The sequence below is a fragment of the Ranitomeya imitator genome, chromosome 6 (genome assembly GCF_032444005.1).
Source record: "Ranitomeya imitator isolate aRanImi1 chromosome 6, aRanImi1.pri, whole genome shotgun sequence".
Lineage (NCBI taxonomy): Eukaryota > Metazoa > Chordata > Amphibia > Anura > Dendrobatidae > Ranitomeya > Ranitomeya imitator.
The window spans coordinates 102,472,411-102,491,280 of NC_091287.1; the positions used below are offsets into that span (position 1 = coordinate 102,472,411).

The following is an 18,870-nucleotide window of genomic DNA, read 5'->3' on the forward strand; positions in this document are numbered from 1 at the left end:
TTTCTGCTAAGGAGAGCCTTACTCATGGTTGCCATGAGTAAAGGTACCTTCACACTGAGCGACTTTAGAACGATAACGATAGGGATCCGTGACGTTGCAGCGTCCTGGATAGCGATCTCGTTGTGTTTGACACACAGCAGCGATCAGGATCCTGCTGTGAGATCGCTGGTCAGAGCTAGAAGGCCAGAACTTTATTTCGTCGCTGGATCACCTGCTGACATCGCTGAATTGGCGTGTGTGATGCCGATTCAGCGATGTCTTCACTTGTAACCAGGGTAAACATCGGGTTATTAAGCGCAGGGCCACGCTTAGTAACCCGATATTTACCCTGGTTACCTAAAAAAAACAAACACTACATACTTACATCCCGGTGTCTGTCGCATCCCTTGCAGTCAGCTTCCCGCACTGACTGTGAGCGCCGGCTGTAAAGCACAGCAATGACGTCACCGTTGTGCTCTGCTTTACTGCCGGCCGGCGCTCACAGCCAGTGTGGGAAGCTGACTGCGAGGGACGCGACAGACACCGGAATGTAAGTATGTAGTGTTTTTTTTTTAGGTAACCAGGGTAAATATCGGGTTACTAAGCGCGGCCCTGCTCTTAGTAACCCGATGTTTACCCTGGTTACCCGGGGACCTCAGCATCGTTGGTCGCTGGAGAGCTGTCTGTGTGACAGCTCTCCAGCGACCACACAGCGACGCTGCAGCGATCGGCATCGTTGTCTATATCGCTGCAGCGTCGCTTAATATGACGGTACCTTAAGGCTCTCCATAGCTGAAACGTGTAGGTTGCCATGCTACTGGGAAGAACCGCCATTGAACTGTTTTTAACTGTTTCTCAATAAATTGTGGATTCTATTGATACTTATCTGCTGCTTCCCTGGATTTTCCTCTTTAAATCATCAGTAATGGTGGATGACAATAATGATGATGCTAATGGTGCTGGAGCTCCTATTCTATACAATCTGGGACATTCATGGCTTAATTATCTCTTGTAAAGCATGCAGACTGCAAAAAAATTGTCTTGCAGCAACTAACAAAAGACCTCCAATATACAAAATGCAAGCATGTATCAGAAAAGACCTACAGTAGGTGTCATGGACAGAATGGTAATGGTAATGGAGGAGGTGACCTGAGCAGAACACTAACTAAAGCTGATGCTCTTACTGTTAGAGGGTACTTCATCCTGATGTGAGTGAGACGAGAAATGTATCATATATTCCAGTATGCCCTTCACTTCTTTCCCTATGAAATTCTTGCCAGAGGCAAAAAGGCCAATTGTGACTTGTGTTTAATATTACTACTACCAAAAATACCAGTGGTGCTGCATCTAAGGGCTCCCAGATTTTTTACCATAGCATGGGCAGTTTTTTCTCTCATGATACCATGTCCACTACTACTGCCATGTTTTAGTTTATCATACATTTTGACCTTAAGTATAACATTTAAGTCCTTTAGTAAAATTTGCCACCAGCCACACCAAATCAGCCTTGGAAAACTGTCGGTCAACCACAAATACAAGGCAGAGTTCACGTGATAGCCACATCAGCTAACCCAACACCATCTTGCCTAAGATATTGGTGCATTGTGTATGTGCCTCCAATTTGACAATTTTAACAGTTTAAATGGCGTAATTTATTTTAATAACTTGTTTGGATAAATAAAATGAATTCCCCCTGCCCAAAATTGAATACATAACAACAAAAAATGAGGATGTAAAGGAAGTAAAAACCCAGCACAGTCCATAGTATAGTTGCAGTGTGTACGGTTGCCAAATTGGAATAGTCAAACAGTTATGCAAAAAGTAAAGCATGTATAGAATGTTTTCAAATGTCTATTTTTGTTTTTTAACGCACTATTATACCTCCGGACAAAAAAACCTAACCCAGAATACTATGCTGATTGTTAAGTACACGCATGATAAGTAATTTGCCGCAACAGTCAGCCGTATTGCAATAGAGAATATGCTCCTTATATTCAAATATTATAACTGTTGTAAAACCTTAACACTGTTTCTATATATTTTTTAATCCACCCCTCCTCCTTGCCAAAAAGTCAACATACGTAACCGTAAAATACTATGTTACTGATTATGTTACTACGGAAAGTAAACTCCCAGCAATACTGATCTGGTGCATATGGTTTTTAAATTCAACTATTAAAACAGTCAAGCTGTCAAGCTGACAGCCGGCACAGAGAAGCTGCAGAGTGTCGGCTCCCAGTGTGTGCAGAGGGGGAGGGGAGCCCCTGCAGAGTGGCTGCGGCGGGCAGGGAGAAATCCCTGCAGCTCCACTGCCCAGCCGCACGATCTGTCTTCTTCCTGCTTCCTCTCACACAGACGCGCCGCTGGATGACGTCATCATTCAGCGGCCGGCTGTGTCAGAGGAAGGCGATGGAGCTGCTGCGCAGAGCGCGAGGAGAGGTGAGAGGAGTGTGTGTATGCGAGTGTGTGAATGTGAGTGTGTATGTGTGTGAATGTGTGTGAATGTATGTGTGTGAGTGTGTGTGAATGTGTGTGTGAATGTATGTGTGTGTGTGAATGTGTGTGTGTGAATGTGTGTGTGAATGTATGTGTGTGTGTGTGTGTGAATGTGTATGTGTGTGAGTGTGTGTGTATGTGAGTGTGTGCGTATGTGTGTGTCTCAGTATTGTGTGTGTGTGTGTGTGTATCGCACTGCAGGGGAATGTGCAGAGAAGTGAATGGTGTGGGGGGGGAGGAGAGGGCAATGATGGGGCTGACGGGGGGGGCATATGCCCTTGGAGGGGGGGGGGCGCCAAAATGAATTCTTGCCCCGGGTGCCAGAAACGCTAGATACACCTCTGACCATAACTGTGTACACTCTGGTGTACAGAGGATGTAAGGTTGATAAATTGGACTATAAAAACAGGTACTCAGAAATTAAAATGTCTCCATTATATAAAAGATTTTTTTAGAATTCACTACTGGTAATTTCCAAAGAAAGAATGGGACAAGAACAGCTTGTCAATTTATCATTCCAATAGCAAACACCTTACATACCGCTGTATACAGGTAGTGTGCATGGGTCTAAAATTGGACTACTATTGGCCAGGTGACACTCTACAACAAAGAAATGTGCAATAATAAAAGAACATTTTTAACAACATGCACACTTTGTGAGGTAGAAAGTTGATTTTAAAATTCTGTATATGGGGGGAGATTTGTATTAAAAAAATATAGATGTCCTGCTGGTAACAAACAAGCCTAGGTTTTAGGATTCCATTTTACTAGCAAAATTAGGATACAGGTATTAAACTGCCCTCCTGGTTTAGTGTGTAAACATGTTTTTAAAAAGATGCTGTGATTAAGGTGCTGTTCTGTTATAGAATATTACAGACCAATGAACATACAGTCACATAACTATATCATTACAGCACTTCACTATCTCACTGGAATCCTTGAACTGTTTTTCCCAGACAAACTACCACTCCCAAATTTTAAAGTGCTTCAACATTAGTGCAGTAGTATAACACAATCTAATTTAAGCCTATTTTTGTCCCTATGTGAATAAGCTGTGCACTGTGACCTCCCAGTCCTACCCTGTACCCTGTACTGGCAGTGATAATTCCCTCTAACTGGCTGTCCTGGACCATGTGATGTGATAGCTGCAGGGCATTATGGGAATGTCTGCCTGACCGTGTCTAATATCATTAGCACGCTTTGTCACATATATATATATATATATATATATATATATATGTTACTTCAAGCCCCCCCCCCCCCCCCACAACAAAGAAAAAAAACAGGATAAAAAGAAGGAAGAACCAACTGGATAGAGCAAGTGGTCTTTTTGTGCAGGCAAAACTTCTCGAAATATACCTCTTGAATTTGGGGAACACCTAGCTTTTTTATAAAGAGAAGATGTCTCACTAATTGGAGATGAGAAAGTCGATTCAATGCAAATCAAAGTTGTGCTGACTTTTATGAAAATTTGAAGAATTTGCAATTCAGAAAAATGGCCACAACTATTTTAAAACATTTTAGGTTTCTTATTTTCAAACATTGCGGAAGATTTTATGAGCCAAAGAAAGGTCACATGACCTCAGGCAGGTCAATAAAACCTTGAAGCTATCACATGACATGGTATAGCACAACCATTCAGGTGAGACTATTAGAGCCTGTATAAAAGCCGAGGCAGGAAAGGCAGTAGCCATTTTACGGTGATTTACGATAGTGAGAGGACATTATAGTTCACAGCTCAGAAACAGAGAGAGAAAGTTGTAAACCATTGGACAAATATTCCAGACAGGAATATGTTGCACTGAAGATGAGAAGTAAGGTGTTAGCAGCTGTGCCGGACTCATCATGATTGATTGGTGAAGTGGAGTAGCTGGCATTTGTTATGCTTCATTTTAATTACAATTAAATATTTTTGTCTTCCTTAATGTACTAGAAAGAGGAAGCCGGGTAACAAAATATACAAGAGAATATTCCTGAAAATTCACATATTTAACTGTAACGTTCTACCTCACAAAGTCTGCACTTTTTTACTCATCTGTTTCACTAGTCAAATTTTAGAACCATACATACTACAACAATACTGTTGGAGTTTAGGAGATCATTATATACAGTCTTAAAGGGAGTCCATCACCCCCAAAATGCATTTTAAACAGGCTATACAGTATTGGAGGGGAATTAGCTCCTTCAACAACCATACTAACACTATCTTTGTTACTGGTACAAGGTCTGAGAAAATAACTTTTTATTGCTAGGCAAATGTGGCGTGGCTACGATTTTGGTGCACCATTATACCTGCTTAACTGCATATTGGAGCCCTTCCCTCGTTTTTGAATGACAGACAGAGCTCACTTCCTAGACCGAGCACTGTGAGAATGCTGACAACGTATGTACGGCCCCTCGCGTAGTCCTCTCTGTCCCCATTTTTCTGATGCTGCTCGCTACACTAATACACGTGGAAGTGCAGCGAGCAACATCAGAAGAAAGGAGAAAGGGAGGAAAATGTGAGCGGCCACTGTCTGCAAGTATGGCCAAGCACACGCTGGCAATAATCAGACAGTGCTTGTTCTGGGAAGTGAGAACTGTCAATCAGAAGGGACCCAATATTCAAAGAGGAGGCATAATGGTTATTTTCTCAAACACTGTACCATTGCTAGTATGGTTCTTGTAGGGGCTAACTAACCTACAGCACTGTATAGCCCGCTTAAAATGCATTTAGGGGATGACGAACTCCCTTTAATGTAGATTACAATGTATGCTGCAATTCCACCGAGCTCCTTCCCATGGCAGTCGCAGCTAGCTAGTATGTAATCTTATAAATCAATGTTTCTACGTTGATTTGGAAGACAGTATTTGAAAACCAACCTCTAAATATTGTAAAGATATAATAAGAAAAGCATAGCCGCATCAATGTCAAACTAGAAGTTGCAAACAAATCAAACAAGTGTTCAATGATGATCAGATTCATAAAAGTATAATATCTTCCGTGTGTCTCAAGTATAATAGCACATAAGGCTACTTTCACACTAGCGTCGGAATCTTCCCATCGCAATGCGTCGGGCCGAGATTCCGACGCTAGCGTTTGATGCGCCGCACAACAGGTGCAGCGGATGCATTTCTCCGGCGCATCCGCTGCCCCATTGTGAGGTGCGGGGAGGTGGGGGCGGAGTTCCGGCCACGCATGCGCGGTCGGAAAAAGCGGTCCGTCGGCAGCAAAAAATGTTACATTTAACGTTTTTTGCTCCCGGCGGTCCGCCACAACACGACGGTTGCGACGTGTGGCAATGCGTCGCAATACGTCGCTAATATTAATCTATGGGGCAAAAACGCATCCTGCAAACAACTTTGCAGGATGTGTTTTTTGCCATAAATGACGCATTGCGACATATTGCAAAAAACGCCAGTGTGAAAGTAGCCTAAGCTGTCAGGGCTCACTCATGACTTTAGAATAATATCTGCGTTTAATGTGAGTTTAACATTAAAATTAAATCTAATCTATACGTTTTGTTAATCTAAGTCATTTGCCATTTGAATGAAAAAGTTATTCTTGATGTAAGTATGTGTAGGATGATTTCAATAGTTGATGGTACTTACGGATCCAGGACCTTCCCAAGCTGATACTGTGAACGCTCTCGGAAATCATCAACTCTTTTAGAAACTATATTAGCTTCTTCTTTCCTAAAACATTAATAATTAAAAGTCATATATTCTAATACATCATGTATTCATAAAAATGAAAAAAAAAATCAGTGATATTCATAGAAAACAGAGGCATCTAATTTTTATATTGTGACGCTGCTGAATACTTAATGGGCAATGGGAGCCCAAGCAAGAAAAAGGGTGTACGAAGAACACTTCCCATTATCTTCAAATCTGCAGATTTCATAGTACAAATTGTACACATTATTAAATAGATCCCTTAGACCTGGTCAGAATGCTGCACTTTGAAAAGTAATTTCAGAATAGGTGTACAAACCTTAATGCCAATTTAACCCCTTCATGCCGCTGCCCTTCTTCGTTTTTGCATTTCTGTTTTTTGCTCCCCTTCTTCCCAGAGACATAACTTTTTATTTTTTCGTCAATATGGCCATGTGAGGTCTTGTTTTTTGTGAGATGAGTTGTACTGTTGAACTACACCATTGCTTTTACCATATTGTGTACTCGAAAACGGGAAAAAGTTCCAAGTGCGGTGAAATTGCAAAAAAAGTGCAATTCCACGACAGTTTTTTGGATTTTTTTTTACCATGATCACCAAATGCTAAAACTGGCCTGCCATTATGATTCTCCGGATTTTGAGTTTGTCGATACCAAACATGTATAGGTTCTTTTTTATTTACATGGTGAAAAAAATACAAAGTTTGTTAGAAAAAAATAAATAAATTTGTGTCATTTTCTGAGACCCTCAGCGCCTCCATTTTTCATGATCTGGGGCTGGGTGAGGGATTTTTTTTGCCTGCCGAGCTGACGTTTCTAATGAAATCATTTTGGTGTGGATACATTCTTTTGATCTCCCGTTATTGCATTTTAATGCAATGTTGCGGTAACCAAAAAAAGTATTTCTGGCGTTTTTACTTTGTTTTTCGATATGCCGTTTTACGCTACGATCGGATTAATTTTTTTTATAGCTTGATAGATTGGCAATTCTGAATGCGATGATACCAAATATGTGTATATTTTCATTTTTTTTAATTGTTTTATTTTGAATGGGGGATGATTTGAACTTTTATATATTTTGTTAACATTTTTAAAAACTTTTTTTACTTTTTGCATGATTCAATAGTCTCCATGGGAGAGACTAGAAGCTGTGAGAAACCGATCGCCTCTGCTACACACAGGCAATAATCAGATCGCCTGTATGTAGCAGAAATGCTCACTTGCTATGAGCGCCAACCACCGGGCGGTGCTCATAGCAATCCGGCAATGACAACCATAGTCTGTTGGAGACCTCTGGTTGCCATGCCGACCAATCGGTGACCCGCGATCATGTAATGGGGTCACCAATGGGTGGGATTAGTGACCTGCTTCCGGCACATTCACATTAAATGCCGCTGTCAGCGATTGACAGCGGCATTTAATGGGTTAACAGTCACGGGTGGATCGCGATTCAAAACAGCTGACATGTGTCAGGAAAGATGTGGGCTGAGCAACGGTGTTTCTGGTCTTGCATGCATGTAGCAATCCATAATCTCTCTCTGGCCCAGACGTCACCGCTCTGCTGTCCAGAATCCCAGAGTGCCTATCAGCCATATCCTCCTTCTTCTCCTCTCGCTTCCTCAAACTCAATGTGGACAAATCTGAACTCATCATCTTTCCTCCATCCCACAAATCTTCCTTACTTGACCTATCTATCGCAGTCAATGACATCATGCTTTCCCCTGTACCCGAAGTCCGCTGCCTCGGAGTAACCTTCGACTCTGCCCTGTCCTTCAAACCACACATCCAAGCTCTTTCCACCTCCTGTCGCCTCCAGCTCAAAAATATCTCCAGGATCCGTCCTTTCCTCAACCCCCAATCTACTAAAATGCTTGTGCACGCCCTCATCATTTCCCGCCTTGACTACTGCAACATCCTTTTCTGTGGCCTCCCTGCTAACACCCTTGCACCTCTCCAGTCCATCCTTAACTCTGCTGCCCGACTAATCCATCTCTCTCCTCGCTACTCCTCCGCTTCCCCCCTCTGCAAATCTCTTCACTGGCTCCCATTCCCTCAGCGTATCCAGTTCAAATTGCTAATACTGACCTACAAAGCCATCCACAACCTGTCTCCTCCATATATCTCTGAACTAATCTCTCGATATCTTCCCTCACGTGATCTCCGGTCCTCCCAAGACCTCCTTCTCTCCTCCACACTTATTCGCTCCTCATCCAATCGCCTCCAAGACTTCTCCCGAATATCCCCCATCCTCTGGAACTCTCTGCCCCAACACGTCCGACTATCAACCACAGTCGGATCCTTCAGACGGAACCTGAAAACTCATCTCTTCAGGAAAGCCTACAGCCTGCACTGACACCGCTGCTGCCTCATCACTATCGAAGCTACCGCCTCACCAACACCGGAGCTACCGCCTCACCAACACCGGAGCTACCGCCTCACCAACACCAGAGCTCCTGCAACCCTCAACCTACTGTCTCCTTCCCCATAATCCTGTAGAATGTAAGCCCGCAAGGGCAGGGTCCTCGCCCGTCTGTATCAGTCCGTCATTGTTAGTTTGTTTACTGTATGTGATATTTGTAACTTGTATGTAACCCCTTCTCATGTACAGCACCATGGAATCAATGGTGCTATATAAATAAATAATAATAATAATAATGCGCTTCATGACTATGTTAAAATTTAAAAATCCTCAAACTTAGAAATTTGACAATATGAGGAGGATTTGTCGAAATTTCTGTTGTAAAAACTCAGTTTACATTAGCGTGTGTTCATACTGATTTTTTTTTAAGCAGAAACTCTCCAAATCATCTTCAAATACTGAAAGCTTGGTTCTGATGATGTATTAATGTTCTGATGGTGGTTCTAGTGATGCATTCAGATAAGTGCGGTACCCCTTTAAATTTGTTTGCGGCCCTTGGAATTGATTCAGTATGACAATGTGTCCCTAGGACCAAAAAATATTGTGCACCCCTACATTATCCAGTACGCATCACCTGACAGTAAGACGCTTCAGGTCAGTATAAGTATGGCAACACCAACTTCATGAGGTTTTCTAAATATTATTGTAGTAAAAAAAAAATTAAGCCCTTTGTAAAAAATATTTGTGGTTTGTCGCCATTTTCTGAGAACCGTAACATTTTTATTTTTTCATTGAAGCAGTGTGAGGGCTTGGTTTCTGTTCCCTGAGTTTACATTTTTATTGATACCATTTTTTATCTCTTAGCATTTTTTGGATTGAGTTCAGCGAGTGAAAAAAGCTGCTCTTGCAATTTGACTCTTTTTAGCCTTTTGGTGTTTCGCATAACTTTGTATCTCTTGATACCAACCTGGTAATGACACGGGCATTTAGCACGTCCATGACTCATCGGTTCTCTGTAATCGTTTTGTGTGGTGCGATGGGAGTCAATCAGCAATAATGGCCATACTAAAAGGAATAAACTAGTGATGAGCACACCAGTAAAAGTCTAAATTCATTGAGCCCTGATGAAGCTGCTCTATGCAGCGATACACGTGGGGTTTGTCTCATGATTACAACTGAGGGCTTGACTGAGTGATCTCTGGGTCATGTATTTTCCTTGATTGCATTATTCTTATATTCCTAACCATCATTATATCATATAGTTGTTAGGTTACATATTTACAGGCTTGTGTGGCTTTCCTGTATCTCTATTTTTGAGTCGCCATATCTCTATATACATCGACTGTGCCATTCATATTGATTATCTGCAGGTTACCATGAGTCTCACTATGCTTACTCTTACACAGCGCTTTTTTGGTCAGGCTCAGCTTTATTAATATCCATTATATTCTATTATTTACGGTATATGGGCATTGTAAAGCCGGTCTTCGGTTTTCACACTTTGGATCGCGATGTGTTTATTTTTCTTGATTATGGTACATACCCTTTACCACTTTATTTAGTGACTTGTAGTGTGTTTATATGTTTAGAATATTTCCATGGTTGTGTGTTGCATTTGTTCTCAATGAATTTAGACTTTTACAGGTTTGCTCATCACTAGTTTATTGCTTTTTGTATGGCCATAATTTCCTTTTTTACATGATGCAGCACCCTGTTTTATATAATTGGCTATGCACCCTCTCTCCTTTTTGTTCCACTGAATCAGCAATAATTAATGACATATAAATGTCGCTGTTACCGATTGAAAACGACATTTAAAAGGCCACTGCTGTTACAGGCATATGCCGGCTATATAACACAGCTGTCATCTGTTGGGTATGGCACTGGATCAACTCCTGAGCCTGCTCAATAAACCCACCATGACACTGTAAATTTACGTTATGTGGTCGCGAGGGGGTTAAAGGAGTTATCCATAAACCATATCTATTACCTATACACAGGATGGGTGATCAATGTATGATTGCTGAACATCTGAATGCTCGTATACCCACCGGTCATGAGAATGGGAGTTTCAAAGTTTCCTACATGAAATTTTACTGACTACTGCTCAATTAACCATCTATTAAGCATCTACAGGAATTACAGAACAGTTTATAGCATGTAATCATTAAAGCTTCATTCACACAGGGGGCACAAAGTGGGAGCAAAAGTACATATATCATCTATCCTGCAGGTAGGTGATAGCTGATAAACATTGTTTAAGGATAAAACCTTTTAATAAATTAATTACCGCATATACTCGTGTATAAGCCGAGTCTTTCAGCACGTTTTTTTGTGCTGAAAACGCCCCCCTCGGCTTATACAAGAGTCACGGTCACAGAAAGCCGGTGGGGGAGGGGGACCGGCAGAGCAGCGGGTCACAAAGGCCAGAGCCGGCAGCTGTGGCTAAAGCCTATGCCGCTGCTGTAATAGCGCACAGTGCCAGCCACAGCCGCCGGCTTCCAGCACACATCATACTCACCTACCTGCATTTTGTTCCGGCCGCCGGCATCTGCAGCTCTTCCAGCCGAGAGATCACGTGGCACCGCTCATTAAGGTAATGAATATGCACGCGTCTCCACTCCCATAGGCGTGGTGCATATATTCTTTACGTTAATGAGCGGGGCCACGTGATCTCTTGGCAGGAAGAGCTGCTGGAAGTCGGAACAAGATGCAGTGCCACCAAGGGAGCGCAGGCCGGTAAATAGGATTTTTTTTTTTTTTTTATAACAGGAATCATTTATAGGGATAAGGGGAGCCATGCACACCAGGACAGGGACTGGGGAGCGATGTACACCAGGACAGGGGCTGGGGAGCCATGTACACCAGGACAGGGACTGGGGAGCCATGCACACCAAGACAGGTACTGGAGAGCCATGCACACCAAGACAGGGACTGGAGAGCCATGCACACCAAGACAGGGACTGGGGAGCCATGCACACCAGGACAGGGACTGGGGAGCCATGCACATCAGGACAGAGACTGGAGAGCCATGCACACCAAGACAGGGACTGGGGAGCCATGCACACCAAAACAGGGACTGGGGAGCCATGCACACCAAGACAGGGACTGGAGAGACATGCACACCAAGACAGGGACTGGAGAGCCATGCACATCAGGACAGGGACTGGGGAGCCATGCACATCAGGACAGAGACTCGAGAGCCATGCACACCAAGACAGGGACTGGGGAGCCATGCACACCAAGACAGGGACTGGGGAGCCATGCACATCAGGACAGGGACTGGGGAGCCATGCACATCAGGACAGAGACTGGAGAGCCATGCACACCAAGACAGGGACTGGAGAGACATGCACACCAAGACAGGGGCTGGAGAGCCATGCACACCAAGACAGGGACTGGGGAGCCATGCACACCAGGACAGGGACTGGAGAGCCATGCACACCAAGACAGGGACTGGGGAGCCATGCACACCAAGACAGGGACTGGAGAGACATGCACACCAAGACAGGGACTGGAGAGCCATGCACATCAGGACAGGGACTGGGGAGCCATGCACATCAGGACAGAGACTGGAGAGCCATGCACACCAAGACAGGGACTGGGGAGCCATGCACACCAAGACAGGGACTGGAGAGACATGCACACCAAGACAGGGACTGGAGAGACATGCACACCAAGACAGGGACTGGAGAGCCATGCACACCAAGACAGGGACTGGAGAGCCATGCATACAATGACAGGGACTGGGGATCCATGCACACCAGGACAGGGACTGGAGAGCCATGCACACCAAGACAGGGACTGGAGAGCCATGCACACCAAGACAGGGACTGGAGAGCCGTGCACACAAAGACAGGGACTGGAGAGCCATGCACACAAAGACAGGGACTGGAGAGCCATGCACACAAAGACAGGGACTGGAGAGCCATGCATACAATGACAGGGACTGGGGAGCAATGCATGCAATCACAGGGACAGGGGGTCCATGCATACCATGATAGGCAATAGGGGACAATGCATACCCGGCTTATACTCGAGTCAATAAGCTTAACCAGTTTTTCGTGGCAAAAGTAGGGGTCTCGGCTTATATTCGGGTCAGCTTATACTCGAGTATATATGGTACTTATATTTATAGAGACTATAGAGCAGCAAGTGACAAAAAAGAAAATGACATTTCAGTTTACCATACACAAGCCCTTAATAAATATTTTACATTAAATGAATTGTGCCCACACATGATAATGAGTCTCCCTAAACATGAACACATAGCTAAGTGTTGGAGAACTTACATTTTCATTTCCTGAAGCCACCTTAAACTTCGTGCCACATTTCTTCCATCATTAAAGTGAGGTGTCTCGATTCCAAATTTATTCCCTTTTTTATATTTTGTCCAGTCGTATTTTCTGTTTCTTATCTCGCCTACAATGTAAAAAACATATTACTATCTTAGCACATGACTTACAAAATATAATGAAAAACAAAACCGTCATAATACACTAATTTTAATCTAAAATCTATATCTTGTTTTTTGTGTTTTATTTTGGGAAATGCTCATATCACAATTGTGATCTGTATTTGGTATACACACCTGACCAATTCCTGACACACTTCAAGGTGCCAGTAGACTAATATTAGCCAAAGGTTTGAAAAAAAGAGTATCATAGAAAATGTAGATCTTGCAAAAAAACTAAAAAAATAAAATACCCATGTGTGTTACACATCTCATTTTAGTTTCATTAATTAACTTTTTTTAATATTGTTTTTATTTTTAAAAACGTTTTTTGGAGCAGTCATATTGGTGAGAGACACCCTTTCAAAGCAGGGTATATTTATGTATGTGTGAGTGTGTTGAGTATGTTTTTGTGTATGTGTGTTTTGTGTGGGCGGGTGTATGAGTGAGTGTGTTGTATGTGTAAATGTGTTGTGAGGTGTGTGAATGTGTTGTGTCTGGAGGTTCTATGTGTGAGTACGTTGTGTGTGGAGTATGTATGAGCGTGTTTGTGATTGTTTGTAGTGTATGTGTGTGAGTGTGTTGTGTATGTGTGCAGTGTATGTGTGTGTGGTGTATGTGTGAGTGTGGTGTGTGTGGTATATGTATGAGTGTGTTGTTTGTGTTTGTTTGTAGTGTGTGTTGTGTGTGGTGTATGTATCAGTGTGTTATTTGTGTTTGTAGTGTGAGTGTGTTATGTGTGTGGTGTATGTATGAGTGTGTTGTTTGTGTTTGTTTGTAGTGTATGTGTGTGAATGTGTTGTGTATGTGTGCAGTGTATGTGTGTGTGGTATATGTATGAGTGTGTTGTTTGTGTTTGTTTGTAGTGTGAGTGTGTTGTGTGTGGTGTATGCATGAGTGTGTTGTTTGTTTGTAGTGTATGTGTGTGAATGTGTTGTGTATGTGTGCAGTGTATGTGTGTGTGGTGTATGTGTGAGTGTGTTGTTTGTGTTTGTTTGTAGTGTGAGTGTGTTGTGTGTGGTGTATGCATGAGTGTGTTGTTTGTTTGTAGTGTATGTGTGTGAATGTGTTGTGTATGTGTACAGTGTATGTGTGTGTGGTGTATGTGTGAGTGTGGTGTGTGTGTGGTATATGTATGAGTGTGTTGTGTGAGTGTGTTGTGTGAGTGTGTATGTGTGCAGTGTATGTGTGTGTGGTGTATGTGTGAGTGTGGTGTGTGTGTGTGGTATATGTATGAGTGTGTTGTGTGTGTATGTGTGCAGTGTATGTGTGTGTGGTGTATGTGTGAGTGTGTTGTCTTGGGGGCTGAGGGTGAGGGGGAGTCAATTGACAGAAAAATGTGAGAAATGATGACAGTTTTCAGGAAGAGTGTGAATATAGTCCCTTGCCTCAGAGACAAGGGAGTGATAGTGTAGATGTATGCATGGCTTTATTTGCATTTAGTATTGTTATCCTGCATATGTTTTACTATCTTGTAAGTGATGGCAGGGTCCGTCCTCTGGGACACCCACTGTTCCTAAAAATGAAGTTGCTGTTTTTTTAACCTGGACAAACCACTCTAGACACTCGTTGTGCAGGAAACTGGAGTGGCTGCATTTTTCTCTACAGTTCTTTTAATCTCAGGATTAATGGGGGTCAAATGATCAAATGTAATGATCTTTCTAATCCTGGTGTAGTTTATACGGTAAAAGTTTATACAGTAAAATGCGATAAATACAGAAAATAGGAAGAATCAGCCTTTTGTGACAAGGCCAGTGTGAAAACTGGAATATTGAGGGTATGTGCACACATTGCAGATTTCCTGCAGATCTGCAGCTTTTTTTTCCGCGCAGAAACGCTGCAAGATCTGCAAGTGATTTACAGTACAATGTAAATCAATGGCAAAAAAAAATGCTGTGCTGATGGTGCAGAAAAATCTGCACGGAAAATGCAGCAGATTCAAAAAAGGACCATGTTACTTCTTTTGTGCTGATCTGCTGCATTTCTGCACCCATTCCATAATAGAAATCTGCAGGGGTGAAAAAAAGGACAAAATCTGCACAAAAATCCAGAACGTGTGCACATATCAAAAAAAGGCGCAGATTCTGACCTGCGTTTTCTGCCAAGAAATTCAGAATCTGCACAGAAAATTCCACAGTCAAATCTGCAACGTGTGCACATAGCCTTAAAGATTTTTTCATGAATAGTCACATAAAAGATTTAAAAAAAAACACAAGCTTAAAAAAAAGGATGGTCAAAATATGTTAACTTGAATGCAGCTCTCTGAGTTCACATGTATTTGATCTTTATTTCTCTAGAACAAAAAATATTTTCTCAAAATGTTTGACCTAAGGTAACGTTCACATTTGCGTTGTTGGGCGCAGCATCGTCGACGCAACCAACAACGCAATACACAACGCTGCGTATTTTGACGCATGCGTTGACATATACTAGAAATGTTCCAGAGTTTTGGTGCAGGAAAAACGCTACAAGTAGCGTCCTCCGCGCCCTGTCTGGTGCATGAAACTGACGCAAGCGTTGTAAAACGCAATACAACACATATATTGGCGCATGTCCATGCGCCTCCATGTTAAATATAGGCGCGCATGACGCATGCGTCGGTATGAGCCGACGACGCTGCGCCCAACAGCGCAAATGTGAACGTAGCCTAAGAGAGGCGGCTAACCTAAAAGTCAGTGTCCAAACCTTTACCAGGTCTTGCAACATGACCAGAGGTAAATTCTGCAAAAGAGCTACTTCATATACTTTTCTTCCATGGAAAATTGCATGTAAGACTCCGTACCCAGCTGGTCTTTTATGGCTGGGGCTACTCAGCGACTTTGCCTGCAACATCTGTCACGTGACCAAAGTCCGCTAGGTGTTAGTGCTACATTGTAGTGCTGTACAAGTGAATGAGGTTGCATTGTGACACAGGGTTCTTCGACCATGACAAGCAAGTCACAAGAAGTCCAACTGCGTTGGATATTTTATGACTTGCCTGTGACAGCTGCAGAATTCTCCGGGTTGCAATTCGGAACCAACCTGTATGTTGCTAAAATGTAGCAACATGTGTTGTGGCCATAGTCTCTGTGTAGCTCCAGCCTTAAGGAGAACCAATACTTTCCCTATGTTGACTCTTTTGTTCTAGACATGTAAACTGTGAATTGTTATAAGAGAAATAACACTGGAATTTCACACGGTGCAGGTATTTCACTTCTACCTAAGTTGTCATTGTGAGACTCACCAACGTCAAAATCATTATGTGTAACCACATAAAGATCATGTCCTCTGTGCGATTCTGCCTCTATTTCTTGAAAGCTTTTCGAAGGATTAATAAGAACACCCGCTGATGAACCTTAATGCAGAACAAAGGAAAGATTCTTTACCACTAATTAGGAATTTCTTACCACTATAACACATTGGACTGGGTTAAATAAATACAACAGATTAGTCCTGGCTGTATAATTACATTTCTAAAAACAGCAACACATTGAGCTCCAAAGTTTTTAAATAATTTGATAAGTTAGCAAACTTTCTGTGGATACAGTCTCCCTGTGATGGTACAGTGTGATATGCCCTAAAGCAGGGGTCCCCAACGGTTTTTACCTTGAGAGCCACATTTCGGAACAAACTCGGACATTCAGCGATTGTTTCACCAACCAGCTCTGTCCAAGGAAAAAACCAGACAAGTGCATGGCAGGTGATGAATAAGAAATATCACTTTGAAATGCGTCAACCAGGACTTTGAATCCTTTTTTGTTTGGGACTTTTTCCTCGGATGATATAGCTACCTATTTGATTATGTTGCTCATCCTTTGATCAATGTTTTAATTGATGGAGTAAACTTTGCATTTTATCTAAAGTGCTGGATTAATCCCTTTCTTTTGTGGGCTGCATGGCCCCATAGCGCAACACTGATGCAGGTGCAGTCAGCATCAGGATATCAAAATACAGAGAACAGCGTAAGCAAACCACTTAGCTGAAGCTACAATTGGCAATGATCTCACATTACCAGTCAGTTAAATAGCCTGGCCTGACAATTATTTGGAAAGAAAAACACCTAGAGGAAAACCAAACACAACACTAATAGCCCAAACCGCCCCTGCTATCCATAAGGCAGTTGAAGCAGTAACTCACAGCACTGACAGCCCAGCATGCCCCTGCTATCAATAGGGCAGCTGAGCTGTCACTCACAGCACTGACAGCTTGACACGTTCCTGCTATCCATAGGGCAGCTAAGCTGTCACTCACAGCACTGACCGCCTGACACGCTCCTGTTATCTATAGGGCAGCTAAGCTGTCACTCACAGCACTGACAGCCTGACACGCTCCTGTTATCTATAGGGCAGCTGAGCTGTCACTCACAACACTGACAGCCCAACACGCCTCTAGAACACAGTAAGTGGTGGAATCATGACAGATACTTAATGGAAGAATAAAAATTAAACATCAACAACTTTTGAAAAATACAAACATGAGTGGCACGTACAAGTTTGGACATCCCTGGTCATAAGTACTGTTAGTGTGAACAGTTAAACAAGTTGAAGATTTAATGATTTCTAAAAGGCCTAAAGTTAAAGATGGCATTTCTTTAGTATTTTTGGGGGGGGCAGGAAATTATATATGTATGTTCATCTTTTTCATTTTAAACATTAAAAAAGGAAGATCCATTTTTCTCTCTACCCATGAAATGTACCCCGAGCCATTGGCTGTAACATAACCCCAAAGCAAGATTGATCCACCTCCATGCTGAATGGATTTAGAGATCTTCTTTTCTTGAAATTCTGTGCCTTGTTTTCTCCACACATACAGTACTTTTGATCATTGTGGCCAAAGATATCTAGTTTAACCTCATCGCTCCACAGGACTTGTTTCCAAAATGCACCAGGTTTGTTTAGATGTTCTTTTCTGACGCTGAATTTTATGCCGAGGACGCATGAGAGGTTTTCTTCTGATGACTCTTCCATGAAAGACATATTTGTGCATATTTGTGTGAACAGTAGAAAAATGTACCTCAACTCCAGAGTCTGCTATATCTTTCTGAAGGTCTTTTGCAGTCAGACCAGACCTTATCTTGACTTCCACTGTTCCTGTTAAGTGCCATTTCTTAATTACATTCTGAACAGAGGAAAAGGCAATCTGAAAATGCTTTGCCATCTTCATATAGCCTTGTCCTGCCTTTTGTGGGCCTCCACCATTTTCATTTTCAGAGTGCTAGGCAGATGCTTAGAAGAACCCATGGCTGATGCTTTTTGGCACAAGGTTAGAGGTGTCTGGTTTTTATAAAGCTGGGAAATTTGCATCACCTGGCCTTTCCTAACGATTAAAGTGAACAAGCCATAACCCTAAAAGGCTAATTAAGGTCTGAAACCTTGGTCAAAGTTATCTGTGAACACAAATCTACAAGGAAGCCCGAATGTTTGCATTGGCCTATTTCATTTTTGTATTTTTTAACCCCTTTTCCCCCAAGGGTGGTTTGCACGTTATGGACCGGGACAATTTTTACAATTCTGACCACTGTCCCTTTATGAGGTTATAACTCTGGAACGCTTCAACGGATCCCGGTGATCCTGACAATATTTTCTCGTGACATATTGTGCTTCATGATAATGGTAAAATTTATTTGATATTACCTGCGTTTATTTGTGAAAAAAAACAGAAATTTGGCGAAAATTTTGAAAATTTCGCAATTTTCTAACTTTGAATTTTTATGCAATTAAATCACAGAGATATGTCACAAAAAATACTTAATAAGTAACATTTCCCACATGTCTACTTTACATCAGCACAATTTTGGAACCAAATTTTTATTGTTAGGGAGTTATAAGGGTTAAAAGTTGACCAGCAATTTCTCATTTTTCCAACACCATTTTATTTTAGGGACCACATCTGTTATGAAGGCAATCCAGTAACACAGTGTGCCAGTAATCAGAGCACATACAGTGATCTGACA

At 42.3% G+C, this 18,870-nt stretch overlaps 1 protein-coding gene across 1 annotated transcript in view; it reads right to left on the reverse strand.

Annotated features, from left to right (window-relative positions):
• The window catches only part of EFHB (EF-hand domain family member B), a 90,414-nt gene that overhangs the window by 30,257 nt on the left and 41,287 nt on the right, over positions 1-18,870 (reverse strand). The window contains exons 5-7 of the mRNA XM_069729972.1: positions 16,162-16,272; positions 12,778-12,907; positions 6,067-6,150 (exon numbers count right to left, since the gene is read on the reverse strand). Of these exons, the coding sequence (XP_069586073.1) occupies positions 6,067-6,150; positions 12,778-12,907; positions 16,162-16,272 (325 nt within the window). The remainder of the gene's footprint in view (positions 1-6,066; positions 6,151-12,777; positions 12,908-16,161; positions 16,273-18,870) is intronic.